Raw genomic sequence first — 24,993 nt, 5'->3', positions numbered from 1 at the left:
CTGGATGAATGCATCTTTTGGATTCTACACTTGCCTGGGATCACACTCAACACTGCAGCTAAAATTGCTGTACGTGCAAGTTAAAGTTTCTCTCAACCGAAGCGAATTGCTAAAGCACGTCTCAGAGAGGGGACGTGTTATTAATCCATGTTGCTTGCCATAACTGTTTCCAATTGACCTCAGCCAAACCCCCAGCCTCAAGAACTCTGGGCAGAAGGGCTCATCTGCCTCAACCCGCAGGCAGATGGCTGCCCAGCAGGACTTCAGGACGTGCAGCAGCCCTCCTCCGACGGCCAATTTATCTCTGATCCAGCAGCCTGAACTCTAACCTGAGTCTAAATGACGGCGCGCACACACAAGGCACTCTGGGAAGGCGGCCCTGCGAGTCATCAGGAGATGAGAGAGGACAGTGCGGAAATGGAAACATGGCATGTACTTTCCAGTTAGCTGTTAAAAAAGGATACTGTGAGAATAATCCTGGTCTGGATGTGGAAATCACCTATTCAGCTCTACATGTAAAGATGCGTAAAGAGGGTGCATGTTGACTTCAATTCAGTATAACAAATACGATAGCTACAGAGCTTTGTTTTGAACAGCCATGAAAGCGAATGAGTTAAGAACGTAAAAGTGTTAATGATATTGGCAGTTTGTGTGGTTTTTGGAAATTATACAAAGGCGCTAATAGGGGAAAATAACAAAATGTCCAAAAAATATGAAAAGCTGTTCCTGTGAAAAGTCTATCATATATTCATTTACTTAGATTGACCCTATAAACAATTTAGTATTGATAAAGTTTTGCCCACTCAGATGATAGTGATATCTGGTCTGGCCCATGGACTATAAGCAGCCAAAGATGCATGGATGATTACTACAAATACTTATGTTAAGCTACTGAAGCTGGAGTGTTAGAAGAGCTAACAGTTGTCACAGATCCATAGTTTATTGCCATGCAACTATGTTGCTAGGAATTTAGTGCAGTGTGCTCATTACACATATTTTTACAACAGGGTCATTTGGTGCCAGAAAAAAATGTGTTGATTAAAGATTAGCTAAGACTATTTATATCAATGTTAAACATGTCTGTACAAATAAACAAAATAACTGCTGCCCTTGACTGAGGGAGATTTATTCTGAAGTTAAAATGTGAATTTGTATTTTAATTCAAATCTTCAAATGGTACTTTTATGTATATAAATATAAATGTTCATGAATGATGTATTTTGCACCTGTGATTTTTCTGAAAGTTCGCATGGACGTTTCCAAGAAATATGCAATTTAGTATAAAATTATAGTGTTTGATTGCTATACATTCATATGTACATGGATTTCAAATGTAACCATTCTTTTAGTAAAGGCAGAGCAGGTAAGCTGAACAGGCAGAGACTTTCAGTTTCATTTTGTCCATGTGCAGCACACAGTTCAACATACAAGGAAAATAAAGATTTCAATATTCAGTGAATAATGAGCGAACTTGACTTTTCCCTTATATTTAGTACCAAAATACAGTGAACTGTGTAAGGAATGATTAGAAAATGAGTTGAAGTGAAGAGCCTATGAAATAAAGCATTACCAAAAAAGGCTCAACGTGACATTGTGTCAGTGTGTAGAAATGCTACTCACATAATAGCATTGCATGGGAGTACTTTATTGTAACTGTAATGTACCCTATAATAAATTACAGTTTTTCTCAGTCGCTTTGGTACATTTCTCGAATTATCCTCGACATTTGCAAAACAGTAAGTGCATTTCTCAAAACAATTTGTACAAATAGCAAAACACCATGGATTATCTGCAAAAGCCAGTCTCTTGCTCAAAATCCTTAGTTCATCTTTCAAAAGTAAATATCTGTGTCAATGAACATGTCAGTACCATCAGAATGACAAGTCCTTGTGTCATTTTGTACGGATAAGACAGTCAAATTGCTTAGTCATGTTGTCAATATAACAGTGTACTCTGGAGGGATGTTCTGATGTAAACTATGGCTAAAGTTTTGATGACAATTATTGTAAATTGTAGGTTACACCTTAGGGTATGTGGGAGTTTAGGGGGGGGTTCTACAACCATGGTGCAAATAGCCTCCTCCTGTTCAGGTGTGAAAAGGGACCCTCTCTGCCACCCCTGTGAAGTTGTCTTGCAGTCCAATGTGGAAAAAATATAGTAATGCAAAACACAAAATTGAATAAGATAAAATGTCACTGTTTAAAGTATACTTACTGTATATTGTAAAATGCAAGTGGAATACTGTAATATTGTATGAAGCATTACAGAAAATATACATCATTACAGTACAGTGCCTATTGTTAGATTACATACCTGTTCTGTCAACGAAAAGTCTGAATGATTGAGGACACAGTTGTTCTCCCAACATTTGGGTGCACCCTTCGACTAGCCTCGGCCATTGTAAGCCCATGATTGAGAACGTGGTCTACAGGTGTGGCTCTTATCTCATCAGGAATGTGCATATGTCCTCGGCCTTTTCTGCCTCTTCCTCTGTTTTGCCTCCCAACTCCTCCGCCACGCAGCCTCACTCCTCTTTCATTTCTTCTCTCTGGCTGTTGATCCCGTCCAATTCTTTGTCTTTCCATTGTCAGACATTGTAACATTGTGTTGCGCTCCGGCTATACAGTATATGTACTTGCCAGCTGATGGTTCATGAGATGCACCTTCGTTAGAGAAAGTCAAGATTCACCTGGGAGCAATTTACCAATTCAAAAAAAGTCTAATGGAAATGTATAGAAATATGCTTGACATATTATGACAATTTGTCATGTAAAGACTTATGCTATGTATTAATGCCTAAATGTTGTGGGGGGTGAGACTATTCAACAGAGACCCATTATAATACATTTCGATCAACATGACATAAGCAATTGATAATGTAGGAAACAGCAGAGAATTGTACGTAATCATTTGCATGGATGGCATGTACTTTCCAGTTAGCTGTTAAAAAAGGATACTGTGAGAATAATCCTGTTCTGGATGTGGAAATCACCTCTTCAGCTCTACATGTAAAGATTTGTAAAGAGGGTGCATGTTGACTTCAATTCAGTATAACAAATACGATAGCTACAGAGCTTTGTTCTCAACAGCCATGAAAGTGAATGAGTTAAGCACGTAAAAGTGTTAATGATATTGGCAGTTTGTGTGTTTTTTGGGAATTATACAAAGGCGCTAATAGAGGAAAATAACAAAATGTCTGATTGTCTGATGTCTGAAACAGCAGAGAATTGTACATAATCATTTGCATGGATGTACCAAAGCATTTGCAACTTGTTCAAAGAAATGAGAAACTGCTTTTTTGACATGCACAAGTGACACAATGATGTGAAGATTGAACAGGTAGTTTTGAGAATTTCAATTCTGATCAGAGAAATGCACCAAAGCGACTGAGAAAAACTGTAAGCTCATAAGTATTGACTAATTCATTTCATATACAGTATTAACCACACTCAAATGTAAGTGCAGAGCTGCTTATAACAGTAAAACATCAGCAGTTCAAGACACGCCAAAATTGCATGTGTTTAAAATTAAAATGTGTCAAATCACAAGGGAAAGTGGGCTTTTATGGTACCAGGTGTTCAGAAGATTTAAGGATTAAAATAAAAGTACTTTGTCTACTTAAAAAAGAGGATAGATTTCCCTAACCTAATAAAAACTAGAAAAAAAATCAGTTTCCTCTTTTTTTTGTTTCATCTCTTGTTTTTGTTTCATAAATCCCTCCCTAACCTCCCAGCTGTGGTAACAGAGAGCGGCACAGACTCAGTCCATGTCTTCATCGACAGTGAAGGTCAAGAGAAGGATGTCTTCCTTTGTCGCCGCTTCTGTCAGAAACTGAACACACAGACACGCACACACACACACACACACACACACACACACACACACACACACACACAAACACACACGGCTATATCCTTCAGTATGTGCACACATGCTGCCACAAACTCAAGATACTGCTGTACACAAATATCCTGCACGTACACACACACACACACAAAAGTACATATGCATTCTTGCAAAAATGTGCACACATAAATGCTGAATATATGCACGCACCAACGAAGTGCACAAAACCAGCTCTTATTGTCGGTCTTTCAGGCTTTAATAAACCAGGACTCTGAAAAAGCTTTCGGGATATCGAGCGATCCAAACAATGGGGGGAAATGGCATTGGGGTTTCCATGGCAACTGCTGCAAGCTGCTAAGAGGGCTGCTTTGAAAACATATGTCAGACTTGACTGGTCTGTTCACAGTGAGCCTAGCAACAGATTCTCTGTGCAGCCTATCACACTGTCTCGCACAGCGTTTGCTGTTCTACCATTTGACTTGCTGTCTGTCAGCGGTCTGAAATGATTCAGGCAAAGAAAACTGCTCCCATTAAGGAACAATAAGACGGAAAAGAAGATAACTTTAGGCTTCCTGACTGTGAAAAGCAGAGGTGTTTGTGTGGCCAAATAATTCATTGAAAAGATCATGTTTTCCTTTTTTCGACTGCAAAAAGACAGAAAGAAAGAACAACAGAGCCCCAAATCCCAAAATCCATAACAGCTAATCTCTGTCTCAGAAAAGCAAACATTCACCATCCACTGAGCACCAAAATATTATCTCCAACTTCCTTATATTGAGTAACAAACATCTCACTTGCCGCAACGCTTAACAATCCCTCACCTGTCTTCTCCCCTCTTTCTTTCATGCAGGGGATTTACCAGGTGTGAGTCAAAGAGCATTCACCTGCATGCAGCTGTACAGATCCCTTGTGCAATATACCATACATATATCCAATTAGTGGACTAATTGGTCAGTAGATTGACAGACAATTAACAATTCAACAAGTCAATTCAAGTAAAGCTGCCAGATATTCACCTGTTCCAGCTTCTCCAATGTGATGATTTTCTGTTTCATCTTTTTTGGTTTATATCAAAACAAATACTGCATTTTTTTTTTAATTAAAATAACTTTTTTAAATTTCCTGATACACAACCACTTGTGTCTTACCCATCTATAAGGTCGAGCATCTGACTTTGATACTTGACACCGTTGCTCGCATCTTGTCTCTGATCAACATTGGGATCTTTAAACCTGCAATAAGTATTTTTTTTCCACTTGGGGGCAGCAGAAACAAGCCGTAAACACAACACTGACATATTATATGTTGATATGGCTAATATGTGTTAGCAAACAATTGTCTATTAACTCATTCAGCAGATACAGAATAACATTATAATTAATTTGGAGTCGTGTTTCTGGCCACCAGATGAAGTCCAATATTTGCTCTACTTTTAACTCTGATTTGGTCTCCACCAGCTCTTGAGGGTAAAATCTGGCCCTTTATTGTGTGCACCTGCCCGGGGACTGCAGATGGAAACTAGCATTAGCTAACTCTGGTACAAAACATCTTTTCGTAAGATTAATGTATTTTGTACATTGTCCCTGACAAATAAACTAATTAAATACATAAATTAAATAAATAAACTGCTAAATGCTTACCTGACACACCAGATGGTTTGTTACACAGAACCATCTGAGAAGCTGTCATTGGAAACTGTTTGGAAAAAGGCAGGCACAATAAATACCTGGCAGATACCTGGCAGGTATTGGATGAACCATCTGTCTATCACCATTGTTGCGGCCGTCACACACACACACCTAAACCACGCCCGTAGCTCCTCATCGTACACTGACTAATTCGCATTACTTAAAGCCTGACAAGATGGATTTTTGTGTGATATGTGATCACGCGATTCTCGCCTGATATCACAAGGATCCAGCTGCCGTGCAAGGTAAGGTAAATGCACCGCTACATTCACCAGCTTGGTAATCGTCTGCGATTTAATGTGCATCATCATACAGCCAGTTTAAAGCTTTTTTCACTGAAAACACCTGCCTGCTGCGACCACACACTATCATAATGAACCAAAACAGTTAATTTGTGGTCCAGTAAGCCAAAACAATGAGCTAAAAATTCTAAAAAAAAAAAACTTAATTATAACCGATGGTAGATCAAAAAGTCCTAGCTCCTATGAACTGGCATTTTCATTTTGGAAGACATGGACAAACAACTTGGTATTTTTCACTAGTTTCTGATACATTATAGATTCATAAATTAATTGAGTAATCACCAATGAAAATAATAAGTATTGAAAAAAGTATTGTAGTCGCAGCCCTAGCTTTTCATGTTTTTCAGATCTGCCTGTAAAATTCAAAATACTGCTCTGATTGCCACCTGTATAAGAGCTTCTCTTTCTTTCCTTTTGTCCCATGTGGTTGAATTTGTTTGTCATTGCAGAGGTGGTGGGTGGGTTGTACCAGCAGCAGCTCAGTGCCATATCACTGCCACACAATGTGAAGAGCAAGGTGGGAGGGAGGGTAAGAAGAAAGAAAGAAAGAGACATGAAAATTGAAGGGGGAGGGAGAGAGGGGGGATATGGGAAGAGGGAGGAATTGGAAAACATGGAGGAAGGTTGATTATGGGGGAGGAATAAAAGAGAGAGATGCGTCATACCAAAACATTAGTATGCAATCAAGTTGCTGGTGCGGTAAGGATTGTCGTTGTCTGTCGACAGCTGCCGCAGCCTTTCAAATCTACACTGCAATGTCACATCTACACACACACACACACACACACACACACACACACACACACACACACACACACACACACACACACTTGCCCAGTGACACTACACAAACAACAGCACTTGTACTCCCTCCATTGTCACAGAGAAAATGAAGGAAAATAATAACCATTTTCATGTCAGTTTGTGCAGAGGAGATTCATACATACAAGTTATTGATCTATGTCACACTTGTCACACTGTCACACACGGGCTTATTAGAGAGCTGGAGCTGGAAATGAGCCAGAGCTGCACACACACACACACACACACACACACACACACACACACACACACACACACACACACACACACAGACACACACAAGTAAAAAGCAGTGGAAACTAGTCTCTTTGTTCTCTTTTATGTAAAGGAATCAAGATAAGGAATGAAATATAGATAGATAGATAGATAGATAGATAGATAGATAGATAGATAGATAGATAACAGTAAAAAAAACTCTCTAATGTGGCCCCTCTGGCTCAGTAGAAAGAGAGTATGAGGAACTGGAGGGAATTTATATATTTATATATTATTATGTTTGTTTATTTGGCCCTTGAAAAAACAGAAGCAGTTGAGAAGTTTGTTGTTAAAGAGAAGTAAAGTAAAATATGAAAATGTGCTGAGCACCAAGGAGCTACAGCAGAGTTTCAGCTTCTCTGCGGCACATTTTAGACTCGAGCCCTTTGTGATGTTTGTTCTTTCAACAGCATGCCTGAAGAGTGTGTGTGTGTGTGTGTGTGTGTGTGTTTTGGGAGGGGGGAGGGGGGACTCTAAGACATTGATGAGCTGCACCCCTCCTCTCTCGCTCTCTCTCTCTCTCTCTCTCTCTCTCTCTCTCTCTCTCCATCGCCGTGGTCCTTGGCAGGTCCACGTTGCCATGGCAACGCTCACATTGCCGCAGGCTGGCTGGAGCGAGGCGCGCTAGTTGAAAAAGAAAGCAAGAGAGGGAAAAGAGAGAGAGAAAGAGAGAGAGAGAGAGAGAGAGAGAGAGAGAGAGAGAGAGAGAGAGATCACTGCAGAGGGAGGGGAGGGAAGGCGAGAATTGGTTCTCCAATTCATTACCCCTACAACACCTCCCCCCCACAAACCCTCCCCCACGCAGCACACCCCCATCCCATCTCCCTCCCCCCAAATCTTATCATTGGCATTGGCTTGGCTCGGGCCGTGGAAAGGCCTCTGCACTGCTCAGTAGTCTGAACACGTTGGATCCAAACTTCAGACTGCATTTATTATTCATCCTTCTCCTCGGCAGACAGCACCGCAACGCCACACACACACACACACACACACACACACACACACATATACACACACACACTGAACCTGCACAGACCAGACAGCGAAAAGCTAATACACACAGTATTACACAGAGCACTATATTGCATCATTCTATTACCTTTGGATAGTCTATTACATTACAGCGGAGACACAGCCAGGTGTAAGATTACTGTCTGTAGATGCAGGTTACGGTACAGGAACTGAAGACGCCTCACTGCCCTTAGCTCACTTTTGACCCACTGTGAACTTCCAATTAAGCCTCTGTATGGCCTCTGATATGTATATTGGATAACTGACAGAGGTGATGCAGTTTGGTAAAATATTGTTTCTGTCAAGATCTGAAAGTCCCACAGTTTGTTGACTTCAAAAACACAAGCAAGTTTCTTAAATCTTATCTACGAGTTTTAAAAGATTTCCCCTGAAAATGTTTTCCACCCAGATGTTATGTTCCCACGCATTTAAAAGTTGTTGTGTTCCCTGCTGAAAAAAAGACACTGATTTGCAGCAAAGGAGTTAGTCTTTAGTTGATGAAAGCTCTGAATATTCATCATGTAATATACCAAGAGGAGAGAAAAGAGAGACAAAATAGCTGCTGAATGTGGACAGTTCTTCACAGTAATTATAAAAGAAAATTAAACCGCAAAAACTACAAATAATGTTTTACAATGACATTTTTTTTTATATACTATTGATATTCTCATTTAAAATAGGGACTGATTCTCTGATTTTTTTTAAATAAAAAGCAGAGCATAATGAGACCAAGTTCTCCATTAAACCTTGGCTGGTCCACATCATGCTCACAGCTACCTCTCAGTCCAGCTGCAGCATCCTTCCAGCTCCTTCTGTCAAATTTCACTCTGTGCTCCTTAAACATGAACCTGCCTCATTGCCTGCACCGAGCTTTGACTTCTTGACCTCTTCAGCTGCTATATTGGGCAGTGGTGCATTCAATGGGACTGACACTCACTCAGGGTTGCTAAGATACAATATGGCTAATCAGGTCTGGAGTTAAATCCCACCATGACCCTCACAACCAGAGCCTCTGTACTGTACCTGCTACTATTTTATTTCTCTTTTCTCTACTGTCTCATTAACAAATTTAAGAAATATCAACATTAACAACGTTTCTATTTGTTGTTGCTTGAGGCTGCTCAGTTAAGATGTATTAAGTATTATGTAAGTATTTTCACAGTTGTACAGTGATCAGAGCAATGGATCCGCCATGAGTCTCCCCTGTGAGACGTTAACACCACTGCACCTGTAGTACTACATTATTGTTTTGTGTCCTCCACTGCTCCTCCACAAAGCATGCATCCAGAATAATGATGCCATTATCAGCTCCAGTGGGGCTAGAATGGAGCATTTCCAAATTCACTTAGAGTAATACCAGGTTTTATCACCACACATAAAAAAAACTGAACTAACTAACTAAATAAAACTGTTGATCTCAAAAGAGAAAAGTAGACCATTCTGTTAAAAAAAATCAGATCAACAACATCGGATGTTTGGTAGGTTCTGACTTATTCCATCCTTTTATCACTCTGCCTCCACTGTCACTTTATGTTTGCATGTACGTTGTGCCATATTGAAGGATATCCCACGTTTTCATTGGAATTGATCCAATACCATTATTTCACTTATAAATATAGAGTGAAGAAAGACTCCATTTTAATTAAACTACATGTTGTAAATGTCAGCCTCGGCGCTACTTACAGATGTTTATTTGAGGTGTCAGCTGTCCTAGTCCTCATTAAGCATTGTATTTTTAAACAAGCTCTTCCATCCTCTTGCATTTATGCTGCAGTCACACCAAAATAGGTCAAATGTACTTATGCTATACTATACTATAGTGGAAAAACAGACGGGACAGTGATTAAAGGTGCCCTTGCATTTTTTAAAATACGTTAGGTCCATATGTGTTTGTGTTATGTTGTGAATGTGAAAATGAACTGCTACCTCCTCTGTCAGCTCTAGCCACTGAAAAGAAATAAGCGGAGAAATCAGGCCAACTACAAAAGCTGGTCAGTCTGACGTGGTGTTGCCTGAGCTCATTACTATTCATGAGCTCGCCCAGTTAAAGGATGCTGATAGCCAGGCTCTCATTGGCTAGCTGTTAGCCAATGAGAGTCAAGCAGCTTAGCTCGTTGAATATTAATGACAACTGGCACAAATCGAGCTTCCTGCAGGCTTTCTATACCACGCTAGAATGGCTTGAAACAAGGTAACCAAGGCATTTTTTCCACAAAACATGTTACAGAGTCCATGGTAGAACTTCAAACATTACCACAAAGTAATGAAATACGTGTGGCAGGGCACCTTTAATGCAGGGGTGGTTGCAAATACAAGCTGTTGAACTAGCTTAGCCAACGTGCTAACATTAGCATTTCCCTTTATTGCTATATTGCCTGCAATTCTGCTGCTTGTTTTCTATGCAGGTATACCAAGAAAAGGCAAAAATCAATAACTCCAACTGGAGGTTAACTCCTCCTCATTGGCTGAACCTTGGCATGCATCACATTTCAGAGGACAGTCTGATTGAACTCTGGGCGAGGCAAATAAGGCCAGGTCAAAAAGGGAAAATATCACTTTGTCTCCTAATTAACATTTCATCCTATATATGCATACTTATTTAATGCATGTACATGTTACTTTGAGGATGTTACACATTCGCAAGGAAGCAACTCATAATATGACACAGCTAGGTGAGAAAAGTGTCGGTTGGAATCCACGGTGATGTCTGCTTCCTCTCTACGGTGGAAAGTTGGCCTGTTTGTTAACACGCTTCACTGAAGGACAGAACATGATCCTCCAGCTGCAGTGTGAGTCCAGGTGAAGTGTCACAGCGTGAAAGTGCTGGAAGGGAGGGACCATGGTGATTCACCTTACATAATCAGGTTGATGTGATTAGATTCAGGGTTTACACTCATTGCATTTTTCAGACTGGCGAGGCAGGCACAGAGGGGCTAAAACTACGGTCACGATCACCCTTTAAATTTATGTGAGGAAATTGGAGTGAGCAGACTTATGTTCTCCATTTTAGATTTCATACAAACAGGTGATTATGCCCTGCTCAAGGGCACTTCGGCAGACATTTAAAGAAGCAGGTACCATGCTGCGTTCCAGTTGGACTGGGAAGTCGGAATTTCCGAGTTCCCAGTCGGAAATGTCAACTGGAACGCCACCTGGAGTCGGATTTCCAAATTGGAAAGCCAGTGGAAGCTCTCCAACCCCAACCGCACGATCCAACATGGCTGCTCCGAGCATCAACAGTAGCGAAAGCTGTAAAAATATGCCGTTTATTCTTCTGCACTTCTGTTTAATTTGTGTCTCATTAAATCATCCACGGACAATACAGTTGCTACGCAAAATACCACATAATGCCTTGTTATCAAGTGATATTGCTGATGGCTAACCTGGCTAGAGTTCCCCCAACCCGTTAAATATAATGGTTTTTCAACATGTGTCTGGAACACGGTCAACTCGGGTGTGACGCTATTCCCAGTTCTGAGCTCTGACTTCCGAGGTCATAAGAACGCAGCATTAATCACCCCTCCTACTCTCCCCATCATCATATTCCCAGCAGGTGTGTGCATTTGAAATTGCTTGTCACCAACCTGCTTCTCTAAAAAAGAACCTTATTTTTTCCATTCCTTGGAAGCAAATGTAGTGAAGGAAATGTAAATGAAGGCCCAGTCAGAGCTTCTGTGCACAGCACGGAGAGACACCAAGAAGAAGAAGGGCAGTAATGGCTGTGAGAGCAGATATATTTAGGGAGTTACAATTCTATGACTCCATCCTCCTGTGTATTTCAGATTAAATTAGTCTGATAGTGAACTCTAAATGTGAGTGACCTACAGATCTTTGCGGGGTCAAAGTTTGGTACAGGTTTGCAAAACAGAACCATGTAGAATTTCAAAACTCCTGCTGGCAATTTTGAGAATTAATGTCCCATTAGGAAGGTACTATGTGAGACATATTTCGGGTAGTATTAGCTTGACAGGTATCACACGGGTGACTTAATCATTGCATCCCGGCTCCACCCTTTTGCCTAGGATTTTTTGGATGCAAGTGGTGCTTTTAACATTTTAACATTTTGACATAACACAGAATTGGATCATTCAAAACGTGTAAACCAATGGGAAATCACGAGGAGAGAGGAATTGTATTTAGTAGTTCAAAAATGTGACACTTGTTTTGTTTGTTCTTACTGGTTTAACATGAAGTGACTGGCACAGATACCGTTTTCAAAAAACAGCAGAAATATCACGTTGAGGTTCAGGAGAGTCAGCCAACAGAGTAAAAAATATTCTTCATTTCACTGACTTAAACACTTAACATCAAGCACAGCTACACACAGCCACAGACAGACACACACACACACACACACACACACACTCACACAGGCATATGGACTCAGGCCTGCAGACTCTGGCTCCGAAGCACAGACGGTCACAATCACATTCAACATACCTGTGAGGATACACAGAAATCTGGCATTAGATGTGACTCACTGGGAAACGCTTGATCCAGCATCTGTGGCTCTCTGCTTTAATGGCTGCCTGCTAAACCGAAAACGTAGACATCATGATGGTAAGATAAGTCCAATTCAGTGAGCAGAAAACTATTACAAAATCCTGTTGTGTTCTGTTATGTTAAGGTTACTCTTTTTTTTAAACTCTAACATGGTTTTGTTAATTTTGGGTCCGGTTGACCTCTAGAAAGAATAAAGCTTGTGAAAAATGTGAATGCACACATGGGGTTGGATCAATAAATCCTTGCAGCATGTGCAGAGGGTTACTACAGATGGTGAGAGTGTAATAGCACCAGAGGTGCCCGAGCTCATTAAGAAACAGGACCATACTCCGGTGCAGAGCACGGAGAGGGGAGCAGTGAAGGGAGGGAGGAGAGGAGGGGAGGGGAGGGGAGGATGCAGAGCCTGAATGTCACTGAGATCTGATGATTTGCTTCTGTTGGAAAATGGAGGAAAAAAAAAATACAAAAATTATAAATCCTTTCTTTGTGTGTGCCTGGACAGCAACAGAAGATCTGTGTTAAATTAGTGAAAATAAATAGTATGTAGCATGTAAATAATAAGCTCAGAGGTTGGTCTGAGGCTGCAGGCTGCTCCACACAGGAAACAGGCTGGAGTGTGGCGCCATCTCCCTGTCAGCACGGATTATTTCTCTGTTGCAATTAGCTGAAGGGAATTTCTGCTGGCGATGGACATGCAGAGATTTATAGACTTGGGATCAACCAGTATAGGTTTTTGATGCCAATATTTTGTGCAGACATGCAGTATTATTTAAATATGACTTTTAGCATGCCAACAGATCGTAGTCATTAAGTTCCCTGCATAGTTATTATAGCATAGTCATTGGCAGAGTTGAAAAGCCACTGAAAAGATCATAAAGATCATCATGATGCTCTGCGCTGGACCTATTTAATGGGAGGCCAAAACACAAAATTCTTTCAAGTGGTGACGGACAATTTTGTTCCAATCAATGGTTCGGATACAATAATCTGAACCTATCAGCAACTTTATTTCACAACATAGTGTATGGCCAAATAGACTAGTCCTCGCTGTTCATTCAGAAGCTACGTTTGTAAACCTTAAAGGAACACGCCGACTTATTGGGACTTTAGCTTATTCACCGTATCCCCCAGAGTTAGAGGAGTCCATACATACCCTTCTCATCTCCGTGCGTGTTGTAACTCTGTCAGAGTCAGAGGCACCCACTGCTTTGTACACGCTGTGACTATTGTAATGGCAAAAATTACTTTTAAGCATGATTCTTAATATTCTTGTTTTATTTCTTTCTCTGTTTCTCCCAGTGCTGGAAGGGAGTTTATCTCATTCCCACATGTAGATTGCGTACATGCAGTCTGGAGACGAATGCGTAGAGCCTTTGTTTAGACCGATAAAGGGTCACAGTACACTATCTCTATGTGCAGATTCAGTTCTCCCATGCCAGTGGAGATGTAACCAGGGGGTGAAAGTTCTACAGGGGGGGGGAGAGGCGAAATGGCTCCAAGATGTCTCCTGTGTTTGAGATTGTTTCTCTGTGTATCAGATTGCCTGTGAGAAATGCAGAGTCATGTTAAGCCAAGTGCGTGTGTGCTGTCACTCTGAAGATGTATTTAAGCTCAGTGTTTCTGTTCACTCATTGAAGACACTTTTCCACACGGGGCTGCTGTGCCTTTTGTGAAATCGTGTTACTCCTATATTTGCAAATATATTTATAATAAAATACAAAAACCTAACTTGGTTTAGTCTTCGACTGTCTTATTTTGTTTCACCTTCCTATTTTAAAACATGTACACCTGCTGCATCCAAATACTTTCACTACACTATACAAATCACATGTAAATAGGAAAATGTTGGCGTTATTTTGTCACTTATTGGGAGCAGTAGGCTAGTTGGAGCCGGTTACCTCCAGGATCTGTGCTAAGCGAGGCTAGCGCTGGGGGCGTCAGACAGAGTTACGACACGCATGGAGATGAGAAGGGTATGTATGGACTTCTAACTGGACTGGACTTCTAATATGGGATCTAACTCGGGGGGATACGGTGAATAAGCTAAAGTCACAATAAGTCAGCGTGTTTCTTTAATGCAAACATTTGCCTTCCCCAATGACATGACATCCACCAAAAACTTTCGATCAATAGAAAAACCACAGATCTGCTAATTGGGCACTTTCCTATTGTTGCACAATTTAAAAGCTGCAGTCTGAGTTACAATACAAGTTCAAGTTCCATTCCTTCTGGATATAAATCACTGCTCTGTCAAGTCATGAGAGAAAAATGTTGCACGACTTGCACGGGCCTGACTGGAGGACAAACACACAAACCCGTTTGTTTATTTTTTACATTTCCTTTAATCACTTTAGGAGTATATTTTGGAACATGTGTTCTCCAATACATGTGACTGAGATCCTTTTTTATAAAAAAGAAAAAAAAAAAAAAAAAACTAATCATATGAAGTGACAGACAATGAACCATCATTCTATTTTTATATCACCTCTGGTTTTCTGATCCTGATGCCAAACCAGTGACGTTACCAGCCTGTGTGTGTAAACATGTACACAACAGCAGCAACACAACGTGAGCATAATCCCATAAAATCTAACACAACTTGACGGACACTGGCAGAAAACACAGAAGTTCCCCTTATGTACACTCTTATTACTCATGGATGCAGCTGCACACATTCTTTGTGTGTAAAACTGCCACTTTCTGAGTTTAAAATGAGAGGAGCATTGACCTTAAAGACGCTGGGATTAATCCATTTTATAATTCGAGTCACTGTTCAATTGATTCAGGATGTGCTCTTTTTTTCGGAATGCAATATCCTGCCAAGGCAAGCCTTGCATTAGGCAATCTATCAATATGACGGAGTAAATTAGTAGTAAAATGGCTCCCAGATAAGTTCATGAGGTCAAAAATAAACAAAAAAATCAAACAACAAAGCAGGGATGCACCGAATCCAGGATTCGGATTCGGCCAAATATTGGGCTTTTTGACGGGGTTCGGTTTCTGCCGAACCTTAGAATTTTTTCCCACCGAACCCTACGCTTGCACTACGCGCGCTACGCTGGTCGATGTAATGACACCGCTGTTGATTACAAGAAGGTGTTTACATAGGTGAACCGTTCAATGCAGTAGGCTGTGAGAAAGTGAAAATGGAACTCGTGAGCAGAAAACGTGTTGCTTGGCAGTACTTTCAATCAAAAGAAGGCCATTCAAGTCCAGCTACATGTTCAATTTGCAACGCCGATTTGTCTCGTGGTGGCAAGGACCCTAAACAATACACAACATTGCCACTGTTAAAACATTTGCGTATGAAACATCCGAAAGAACACGAGTTGTGCATGAAGGAATCTACAGACAGCAGCCAAAATGCAGCAACTTCAGATACGGCAAAGGAAGGACAGTCACTGTTTACTTCATTAATTGTGTTAATGGACTGAGGATGGGAGCAGGATTCGGTATTCGGTTTTGGATTCGGCAGAATCTTAACCAGTGGAGTCGGTATTCGGCCGGACCCCAAAACTCTGGATTCGGTGCATCCCTCCAACAAAGTGACGACAGACTAGTCGTCATCAGTTTTGCTTTTCTTCTTCTTTTTCTTCTTCTTTCCCGAGCCCTCCACAACATCACCATACAAAGTGTCTATTGGTTCACATTTCACTGTTACATTTTCCTCCTTCACCCTCACACTGGGCTCCAAGCCCTCCTCCACCTCCTCTCGCTCCCTGTCCTCTCGGTCCTTGTCCTTCTTTTTCTTCTTCTTTTTCCTCTTCTCTTCCAAAACGTCGCCCTCCTGGAAGGGAAGCTCCATCATTACTTCGTCCTGAACTTCAGGTTCAGCTACAGGTTCCTCTTTCACTCTCTCCACCCCCTCCGCCTCCGCTTCCTCTCCGCGCTCCGCCTTTATTCGCTTTTCTTTCTTTTTCTTCTTCTTCTTTTTCCTCCCTTCCTCCTCCTCCTCATCCTCCTGCCACGTTTCTTCTATGAATCGTTTGACTACCAGGGGGCGGAGAGTTGCAGACGAGGGCCCAAAGGCGGCTCCATCCGCCTCACTCTCTGCCATGCAGGTCAGCGTGGGGGTCTTACTGCCGAACGGATGGAACCGCTGTTTCAGCCCAGGGGGTATGGAGGGTGCTGGAGCGGCGGGGATGACCTGAGGGGCCCGGTTTGCTCTGCGGTCTCCATAGCTCTCACACACATTTAGCAGGCCTGAAAACGCGGGGCCAAAAACCACGGCATCTGACGACTGCTTGTCGCCGGTGAGCAGGCGGAGGTCTGAGGTACCGTGGGTGGACGCCAGGATGCTGTAGATCTGCTGGCCACCCCCAGAATTGGCTCCGCCAGCAGCGGTAGGAACCTTCACGGTCTGGAGACCTGAGAGGGGCAACTTAATGCCACTGAAACTGGATGGAGGGAGGAGAGGCGAGGTTAGGCATCATAAACACAAAGCATGCCGGAAAAAGTTCATCAACTTAACAAGTTTACACCAAACTACATAATTTACCAAGACTAGGGTTTGGTACCAAAACCCGGTTCCACTATGGAACCGGTTCCTACGCAACCGGTAGGAATCGGACCAGATTAGAACGCAAATTTCGGTTCTTCATTTCGGTTCCACTTAATGTGTCGACTGAAATATTTTCCCTCTGCCACTCCGAAAACAGACGTAAAAATATCACACTTTCTCTGTAGTCTACTGTTAGCTAGCTATCGTAAATGTAGGCTACTTTTAAAATGCCATATTTTCCCTCTGGGCTCACCAAAATGGACGTAAAAGCATATTAACTATTCACTGCACGTGATCGCTAGTAAACACATTACATCTTTGATGTCATTTTTCAGTTTTTCAAGAATCGGTTTAGGAATCGGAATCGTTTTAAAAGTACCGGTTCGGCATCGGAATCGTAAAAATCCAAACGGTACCTAACCCTAACCAAGACGGCTATTGAAGTTGGGGGGAAACTCTGAAGCTTCAGCGTGGAGCTTCTCTCCAGCTCCACCTGCTGGCCCCGAAAGAAACCAACTGCCCCACTGTTACTACATGTTAACCTGACTAACCGAAGCTTATGCTGCCACATAAATTGCAGCAGAGAATGTTTAAAGTGAGACTATGTCACTTTACACTTGTTGAATTCATAAGCAATAAAATGCACCAACGCTCACTTAAAACACTCAGGAATTTGGCTGATGCAGCCACTTGGTCTGGCATGACCAGTATCTTATAATAGCTAACGGTAGCAATTAGGGCTGGGCTATATGGAGAAAATCAAATATCACGATATTTTTGACCAAATACCTCAATATCGATACTGCGATGATACTGTAGTGTTGACTATTGGTGCTTTCACAAAATATTTACACAATGAGATTTCTGATAAATAATCATCAGTAATGTGGATATAATGACTAAGTGTAAATAATAGAACAGTTATAACAGTCTGGTAAGTTCAGAAAATGACATCACTTTACTGTAATGCAGCCTTTAATACAAGGAAAAGACAACACTTATGTCATATCACGATATCCAAAATCTAAGACGATATCTAGTCTCATATCATGATATTGATATAATATCGATATATTGCCCAGCTCTAGTAGCAATGCACGATTACTTTTCTTTTTCTTCATTCTTTATTTTCTCTCCTCATTTAATTGTTCTTTTCTTCTGTACCTTTATTTTTTATAGAGTATGTTTTCTTAATTATTTTCTATATGCTACCTTTCGTTGAATTATTTTAGGGAACCCAACACGTCAAGCCCCTTGAGGGTTTTCGGGGTTTTCTGGGTTTCCTTTGCATGTCTTTTTTTTTTAACTTATTGTCGTAGATGTAACACTGTTTTTTTTTTCAAAAATCAACGTTGTCAAACTCTACGGTAATTAATTTCACTGAATTCATGACTGTTATCTACTTGTACTACTATTAGGATTTGTTATTCTGTCATTGTAACTAGCGGCCATAGTTATCGCTGTTCACTAAATACTGCATAGGCTCACATTTAATTTATTGGCACCATATATGGAGCCTCAAAAGTGGGAGAACAAAAGCAGTGTTCCACTGTAGCTAAAGTGTGATTTTTTTTGTATTGTGAATCTTTGTTATGACACCAAAAACAGGTTTATTTTTCAGCTTTAGATATTTTTCAGAAGTGTTTAGTAGATCAAAATGTATGCAAAGTTTAGGATACTAAGGATTCTAAATGCCTTCTTGTAAGTTTGGCTGTGCCTGAGAGACACAGACAAGGAAACAGACGAAAGGGGAAAGACTGTACCCACCATTCTGGGTTAAAGCTGGCAGGAGCTTTAATGAGCCATAACTCATTATTGTCCGTCAGACTCTCTGAGAGAGTTGTGCTGCAGGGCTTATGGCAGAAAGACACAAAGTCAGCAGGACACTGGAACCTGGTGGTCTTCTTATCTGTGGAGACGGACAAGAACCGCATGCCATCATCATTTCATGAATAAAATAACACCAAGCATAAGAAATACACAATAGAGCCATGAGAAAGAATACCTGAATAAAAGCAGTGTGTTTTCACTTTTCACTGGATTCACTTTTAGCATCAGTATCACCTTACTTGTGTGTACTGCCTCTATGAAATATTTTCTATGGTGCCAGTAGAAACACAGCTACACGGCAAATGCTTAGCTAGATAAGTACAGAGCATCATTTTGAGACTGTTACACATTTTTACTAAGACGTTTTTTCCTTTTTAGTAAGTCAAAATGTAAAACTAGAGGCGTTAACCCTAACAATCTGGAGCCTAGTCAGTCACTGCCTACTGTAGTACTGTGCATTTACTTGCTTGCATTACATTTCTGATTGTAACTGCCATCATAAAGCTGGTGTAACCGAACTGACCATTACCACCAGCTTTTTTTAACCCATGTGTTTGAACTTACCGGTTTCTTTTTGCTTTACAGGGGGTTCTGTAGTATTATTGTCCTCTTCATCTTCGCTTGATGAAGATGATACGTGTCTAGGCATTTTTATGTTTAAAAATAACTACAAAGTTCTAACATTTAAGTTTTCTATCTCAAAACGCATGGCTACGGCGGACGCACATGTGTTGACGCCAAATGAACTCTGACCGTTAATTACTTCACTTCCGTGCCAGTTTCGTTGTAGTTCTAAAACCAGACACCAAGAGTTGGATTACGTTGACATAACCAGGCAAGGAAACTCTAACACCCATAATGCACCTCGCTAGGTTACGTAACGTTTCAGCGTCCGTCGGGGAAGCAGTTGACAGCAGCCAAGAGCAGGCCGAAGTGGGTAAACAAAACAAACATATATATTTTTTTTAAAATAGCGAAAACAACCCAAAGGTTTGATCTACTTTTATATCCGAAGAATGTGTAACGTTGGTCTGAAGCGGTTTGAAGCCCGTTAAAGTAAAAAGTCGTTAGCAAAGAGAGGGCGTGCACCTGTCTAAGCTAAATAGGTTAACCTAGCTAGCTAACGTCTGTCGTTGAACCCGCTCAGGTTAGCTAGCTAGCTAGCTAGCCAGCCAGCCATGTCGTCCCCCTCCTCCTCCAGGCGCCAGTGGTGCTACCTGTGCGACCTGCCAAAGATGCCGTGGACTGTGGTGTGGGACTTCAGCGAAGTGGTTTGCCGTGGCTGCGTAAACTACGAGGGAGCTAATCAGATTGAGTTCCTTATAACGAATGCCCGACAGCTGAAACGAACTCACGGGATGCAGGACGGTAACGTCAGGTCACCTGGTCCCTCGCCCAATAAACACGGCACATCTGGCAGAGGAGATGCGGACGGAGGCAGGCAGCACATGGACCGCTTCGACAGGGGAGGAAGAGGAGAAAGTACCGTGTCAGCTATTCGTGTCCCGCCCAACGGGCTGCACCGCGACGGCCAGCAGCCTCAAGAATTGAACCGTCAGAGCCCCAGCGGCAGCCGAAGACCCATGCTAGGCGCCGCCATCCCTCCTAATCTAGTGACTCAGAGTATTGCAGGGATTCCCCATGGGTTACTTACGGGCATGCCGGCGGGTCTAACCGCCAGGACAGCCCCCATGAGCAGCCCCATGATCTTCCCTGCCCCGGTGCTGGCCGAGATGAGCCGCAGACAGCTGGGGATAGGGATGGGGATATCTCCTTTTATCACTCCAGAGCTGGAGCGAGAGCTCAGTTCGTCCCAGAATCAGCCCAAGATGCAGACACAGATCCACACTGCTGTGGCTAGCAGCAGCGCCAGTAAGAGTACAGGCATCCCTTCTTCTACCTCGACCCTGGCCGGAGGTGTGAGCCAGACCAGCCCCAAGCCTGCCTCGTCGCCAGCCAGGCAGCCACGGCCCCTAACTGCGAGGTCCGGAGGGGAGCCCTTGGGATCCACCACCTCAGCAGAGGCAGCCACCACAGCTGCAGCGTTACCCCACAGCGGTGCCTCTGAGCTGGGATCAGCATCTGCCAGCAACACTCATTCAACTGGAAACACTCTGTCCTGCACCTTGTGTCATGAGAGGCTGGAAGACACACACTTTGTTCAGTGTCCATCAGTGCCTGGGCATAGGTTTGTTTGGTTTGCTATTTGTATTCTTTTTAAGGTAGCAATGCATAGTGAATAGCCTGACATTTGTTGATTTATGTTTCCATGAATAAAATGCTTTGTTTGTGGCTTTTAGTCACACAGAGTAAGCAATTGAAGACCACATTTTAGTCTCTGGTCATTTATTAGTTTTTTTTGGCATACATTTTTTAGACTAAGAAACATAATTTGTTACTTGAACAAAAAAAATGTATTACTAAAACAATCATTAGTTGTTGGTATCCCTAATAGTTATGTCTCACTAGTAATTGTAATAACGTCTTCTCTACCTCCACCAAATTTAGGTTCTGCTTCCCCTGCACCAGAGTGTACATCCAGAGCCGGCGGGGCGATGGGGAGGTGTACTGCCCCAGCGGAGAGCGCTGTCCACTGGACAACTCTCCCAACAGTCCCCCTTGGGCCTTCATGCAGGGAGAGGTATCCACCATACTCGGCACCGCCGGAGCAGGAGCTGCATCAGCTGCTGCATCTGGAGCCGGGAACGGGCCTGGAGCTGCAGCTGCGTCCGGGGCCGGGAGCGGAGCTGCCAGCGGAGCTGCCAGCGGAGCGGGAGCTGCCAGCGGAGACGTCACCGTCAAGAAAGAGAGAGAGACGTGATGATGGCTTCCATGGACACCAGACCAGGACCCAATACAGCAACAGGCAGGTCCACAGACATCTGACAACCCATAGTCTGAAGTCTGACAGCATTTTGCATTGTGAGACCATTATCCAAGGAAGCACCTTAGTGTACTACCATCTTCAAGAAATGCATTTGCCTGTCCCCTCTGACAACAGCTTCAGGTTCTGAATGTGGATGTTTGTGAAGACTTATCTGTTGAATACTTGAATTGTTTTCATTTCAATTGAACAGGCATTTCAATTATTATTATTATTATGTTATCAATAATTGTGTCCTAAATTATCGATTCACCCAAGTTGATATCATCCAGGCAGTTTGGCATATTGGGATTATAAAAATTGATTGATATTAGTTAGATGGATGAGATTAAGAGAGGCAGGCGTGATACAAAATGACCTATCAGTCTGCAAAGATGTTGTATGACAACATCTCCTTAATAAGAGTATTGTACAAGTGTTGTAACTGTATTTGTTTATGTCCCACTAGATTTGCCCAGTCTAAACCACACAGCTTTGATATGGTGGGATACGTGTAATTTCATGTTGTATATTTGTTTTTGCTTTTTGTCACTCCAGAGTTGAATCGCACACCAGAAAGAGACGTCTGCAATGGAGCTCTGAGAGATCCAGGAGAGAAGCGACACAGTGGCCCACAGTTCAGAAAACCTCCATTGCACAGGTCTTGACTCCAACTACTAACACCACCCAATTCTATCAACATTATCAGAACTAAAATTGCCTTTTGATGTACTGTTGGAATCAGATATTCAGGGCCAATCAACAGCTGAACAGTGGCTACTTTTTGTAGTGTTAGTAGTAGTTGTGCCAGTAGAAACAACTGGGCTGCGTTTCAATAGTGGTTCAACATGCTCTCGTTCACTTCCCCTAAGCACTTGCCCTCTGATGAATCCCCGCCGCAATCTCAAGTGTCTTTCCAATCGTCTAAAAAACGGAAGTGAACTTGGTGAGATCGACCCTCAGAGGGCTGAGGGAGCAAGTGAATAACGATGGTCACTCCAGAGGTGGATGTCACCCACAAGGCATTTCCGGTATGCATTTGGGGCAAGAAAATAGATCGATGGTTAGGTGGCAGTAATGTACAACCGTTAAAACTTCTGTTGTTGACCACCAAAGAAGGAGACGATGAATAAATACATTTCAACTTTTTAGTTTCCTCATTGTTAGCTTGATATTTTACTGAAACATGTAATATGACTAATGTATGTTGTGTTTCATTCCAACATTATCTGTAAATGCATGGAAGAAACTCTGTTTTTGCGAGATGTAAGCATTAATATGATTAATAATGATACAGATCCCACATTTCTAAATCTGAAACTCATGCAGCTGATTACCAAGCCTCATTGAAATTAATCTGCAGGTATTTATGATTTGTAAAAAGCAGTAATAATATTTTTTATAAATAATATTTGTATTGCGCCTTTCATACAAGAAATAGGCCGGCTGTACAATAAGGAAATTGCACAACATAAGCAGACATAGAATGAACATAAAACGGGGATATAAAGCCATAATTAATAGAAAATAAGATGGATAATAAAACGCACTTGGAGCAGTAGCGCTAAGCCTACAACTGGCGGTTGATCCGTATAGTTTGGGCGGATGGTGAACGAGGGCAGGTGTGTTCCATTTCACTCCCCAGCTCTTGCCCCGCCCACTTTCCCTCTGCTCTCCAAGTGGCCTCCGTGCGACGTATGCCATGACGTCATACCAAGGGCTGAGGGGAAGTGAAGGAGGGCATGTTAAAAAAAAAACAACTAATGAAACGCAGCCCTGATCATGCCCACATTAGCACTGCCAGCTAGCTACTGTTAGCAGCTGGACACAAACGGGCTGAAGCCACACGTAGGCGACACCAGTCTTTCCTCACTCTTCTACAAACAAAAACCTACACCACCATTGCAATCTCTTGAAAGATTTCGTAATCACACAAACAACTGTCACACTTGAATATGCACCCGAAACAACCAGTGCCAACAGGACTACTGAAATGTCTCTATTTCTCTTATCTGGCCACCAGTGTGTTAATATATCACTGGTTTTATTTGCTAATGGTAGCTTGTTAGCAGACCTAATATAAATAGGGATGTTTATAGTTTCAAATGATCCTTCTCAAACTCGCAGAAAGTAGCCACGCTCCAGTGTTTACTGTAACAATACACTCAATACTGTGTTTGCACGGGAAAGCACAGAAAGCTTGTTTTGACAAATCCAACACAAATGTTGAAATGCTAAAACGGTGGCCACGGTTGGTCTGTATCTTTCCTGTTTGATGAACAAACTTTGGCCGGCAGCTTGCAGCAGGAGGTCAGATATCAGACTGTTGGCAGAAAAATACAAGCTGTTCTGAGTTGAAACGAGTTGGAACTCGCCATGCCACTTTCTCTGGCAGTGCTTGGTCTAATGAAATCTTTGTGCTTCTACAACTACAATTAACATTAACAACTGACACGACACTGACAGTTATCGTGGCAAAGTGTACCTTAAATTTCAAATTATTTTTATTGTTTTATGACTGTATCTGTGTCCTGGTGAACAATCAGATTGTTTAAAAAAAAATATATATATATAATAATCTCCTCTAAAACAACTAAACATGCAAACCGACATGAGTTGTGGACAGAATGCCAGTAGTGACATTTCTCTGTGTGTCTGTGCATTTGTTTTTTTTCGTCAGCTCAAAGTAAAGTTGACTTTGACTCAGAGAACAGAGTGTCTAGAAACAACCAGTTGATGTGTCAAAGCATAGACCAGCTGCAGAGACTCTTTGTTTAACTGTATTTAAATGTTGCTTTCATACCAGATCCAGCCCAGCCTACGCTTTACCCCGAATGTACATGAAAAGCTATCTATCGATAGGCCTAGGACTATATTTTATACTCAAATGTTAAATGTTATATACTGTATAGATCTATAATAGTATGTGCAATCCTTAGTCATAGCATATGCAACAGTTTGGAATATGTAATTAAAAACGATGCTGTATGTATCATTTCTTAAACCTTTAGTTTTTTGAAGTGAGAATCCACCTGAAAGCAGAAACGTTCTTCTGTAATCCTAAAAAGGTTTAATATTGTTTATGAATTTGTTTCTCCTAAAAGGAGACTTCTTATCACCTGACACTTTTATGGAGTGGAAACCGTATTTAAAAGTATATCTTTTTTTCAGTTTGCAGATTAATTAATTAATTTAAACAAACAACCTCACAGTCTGTTGAATTTGCTTTCCGTTCACATCCATTGTTCCATTCATGTCAGTGGAGCGTAGGGGTGCACGATTCAAAAAGTGTTACGATTCGATTCAAAATCGATTTTTAGGCTTAAGATTCAATTCAAAATTGATTTTCGATTCAGAAACGATTCTCGATTT

At 41.8% G+C, this 24,993-nt stretch overlaps 2 protein-coding genes across 2 annotated transcripts; one reads left to right on the top strand and one right to left on the bottom strand.

Moving 5' to 3' along the window:
• Positions 1 to 14,760: 14,760 nt before the first annotated feature.
• On the bottom strand, positions 14,761 to 19,505 carry polr1g (RNA polymerase I subunit G). Its single transcript, XM_036001649.1, has 4 exons — positions 19,323 to 19,505; positions 18,696 to 18,837; positions 15,966 to 16,824; positions 14,761 to 15,345 (listed from the first exon to the last, which is right to left on the bottom strand). The coding sequence occupies exons 1-3, from the start codon at positions 19,405 to 19,407 to the stop codon at positions 15,984 to 15,986; spliced, it is 1,068 nt and encodes a 355-aa protein (XP_035857542.1). The 5' UTR covers positions 19,408 to 19,505; the 3' UTR covers positions 14,761 to 15,345; positions 15,966 to 15,983.
• Positions 19,506 to 19,888: 383 nt separating this feature from the next.
• LOC116039698 (interferon regulatory factor 2-binding protein 1-like) lies at positions 19,889 to 24,993 on the top strand. Its single transcript, XM_031284668.2, has 3 exons — positions 19,889 to 20,946; positions 21,267 to 21,624; positions 22,180 to 24,993. Exons 1-2 carry the CDS (start codon positions 19,937 to 19,939, stop codon positions 21,577 to 21,579), a joined length of 1,323 nt encoding a protein of 440 aa, XP_031140528.1. The 5' UTR covers positions 19,889 to 19,936; the 3' UTR covers positions 21,580 to 21,624; positions 22,180 to 24,993.

This window comes from Sander lucioperca, chromosome 5, assembly GCF_008315115.2.
Source record: "Sander lucioperca isolate FBNREF2018 chromosome 5, SLUC_FBN_1.2, whole genome shotgun sequence".
In the NCBI taxonomy this organism is placed as follows: Eukaryota; Metazoa; Chordata; class Actinopteri; order Perciformes; family Percidae; genus Sander; species Sander lucioperca.
The sequence above is the reverse complement of the archived record's forward strand: the minus strand, read 5'-3'. Positions and strand labels throughout refer to the sequence as shown.

Excerpts from the sequence above, each read along its gene's own strand:
- LOC116039698 (XM_031284668.2), top strand. The coding sequence starts at position 19,937 with ATGTCGTCCCCCTCCTCCTCCAGGCGCCAGTGGTGCTACCTGTGCGAC. Across the intron at positions 20,947-21,266 it reads CCATCAGTGCCTGGGCATAG|GTTCTGCTTCCCCTGCACCA; the intron begins GTTTGTTTGGTT and ends CACCAAATTTAG.
- polr1g (XM_036001649.1), bottom strand. The coding sequence starts at position 19,407 with ATGCCTAGACACGTATCATCTTCATCAAGCGAAGATGAAGAGGACAAT. Across the intron at positions 18,838-19,322 it reads TGTAAAGCAAAAAGAAACCG|ATAAGAAGACCACCAGGTTC; the intron begins GTAAGTTCAAAC and ends CCGTCTCCACAG. Across the intron at positions 16,825-18,695 it reads GCCAGCTTTAACCCAGAATG|TTTCAGTGGCATTAAGTTGC; the intron begins GTGGGTACAGTC and ends CCCTCCATCCAG.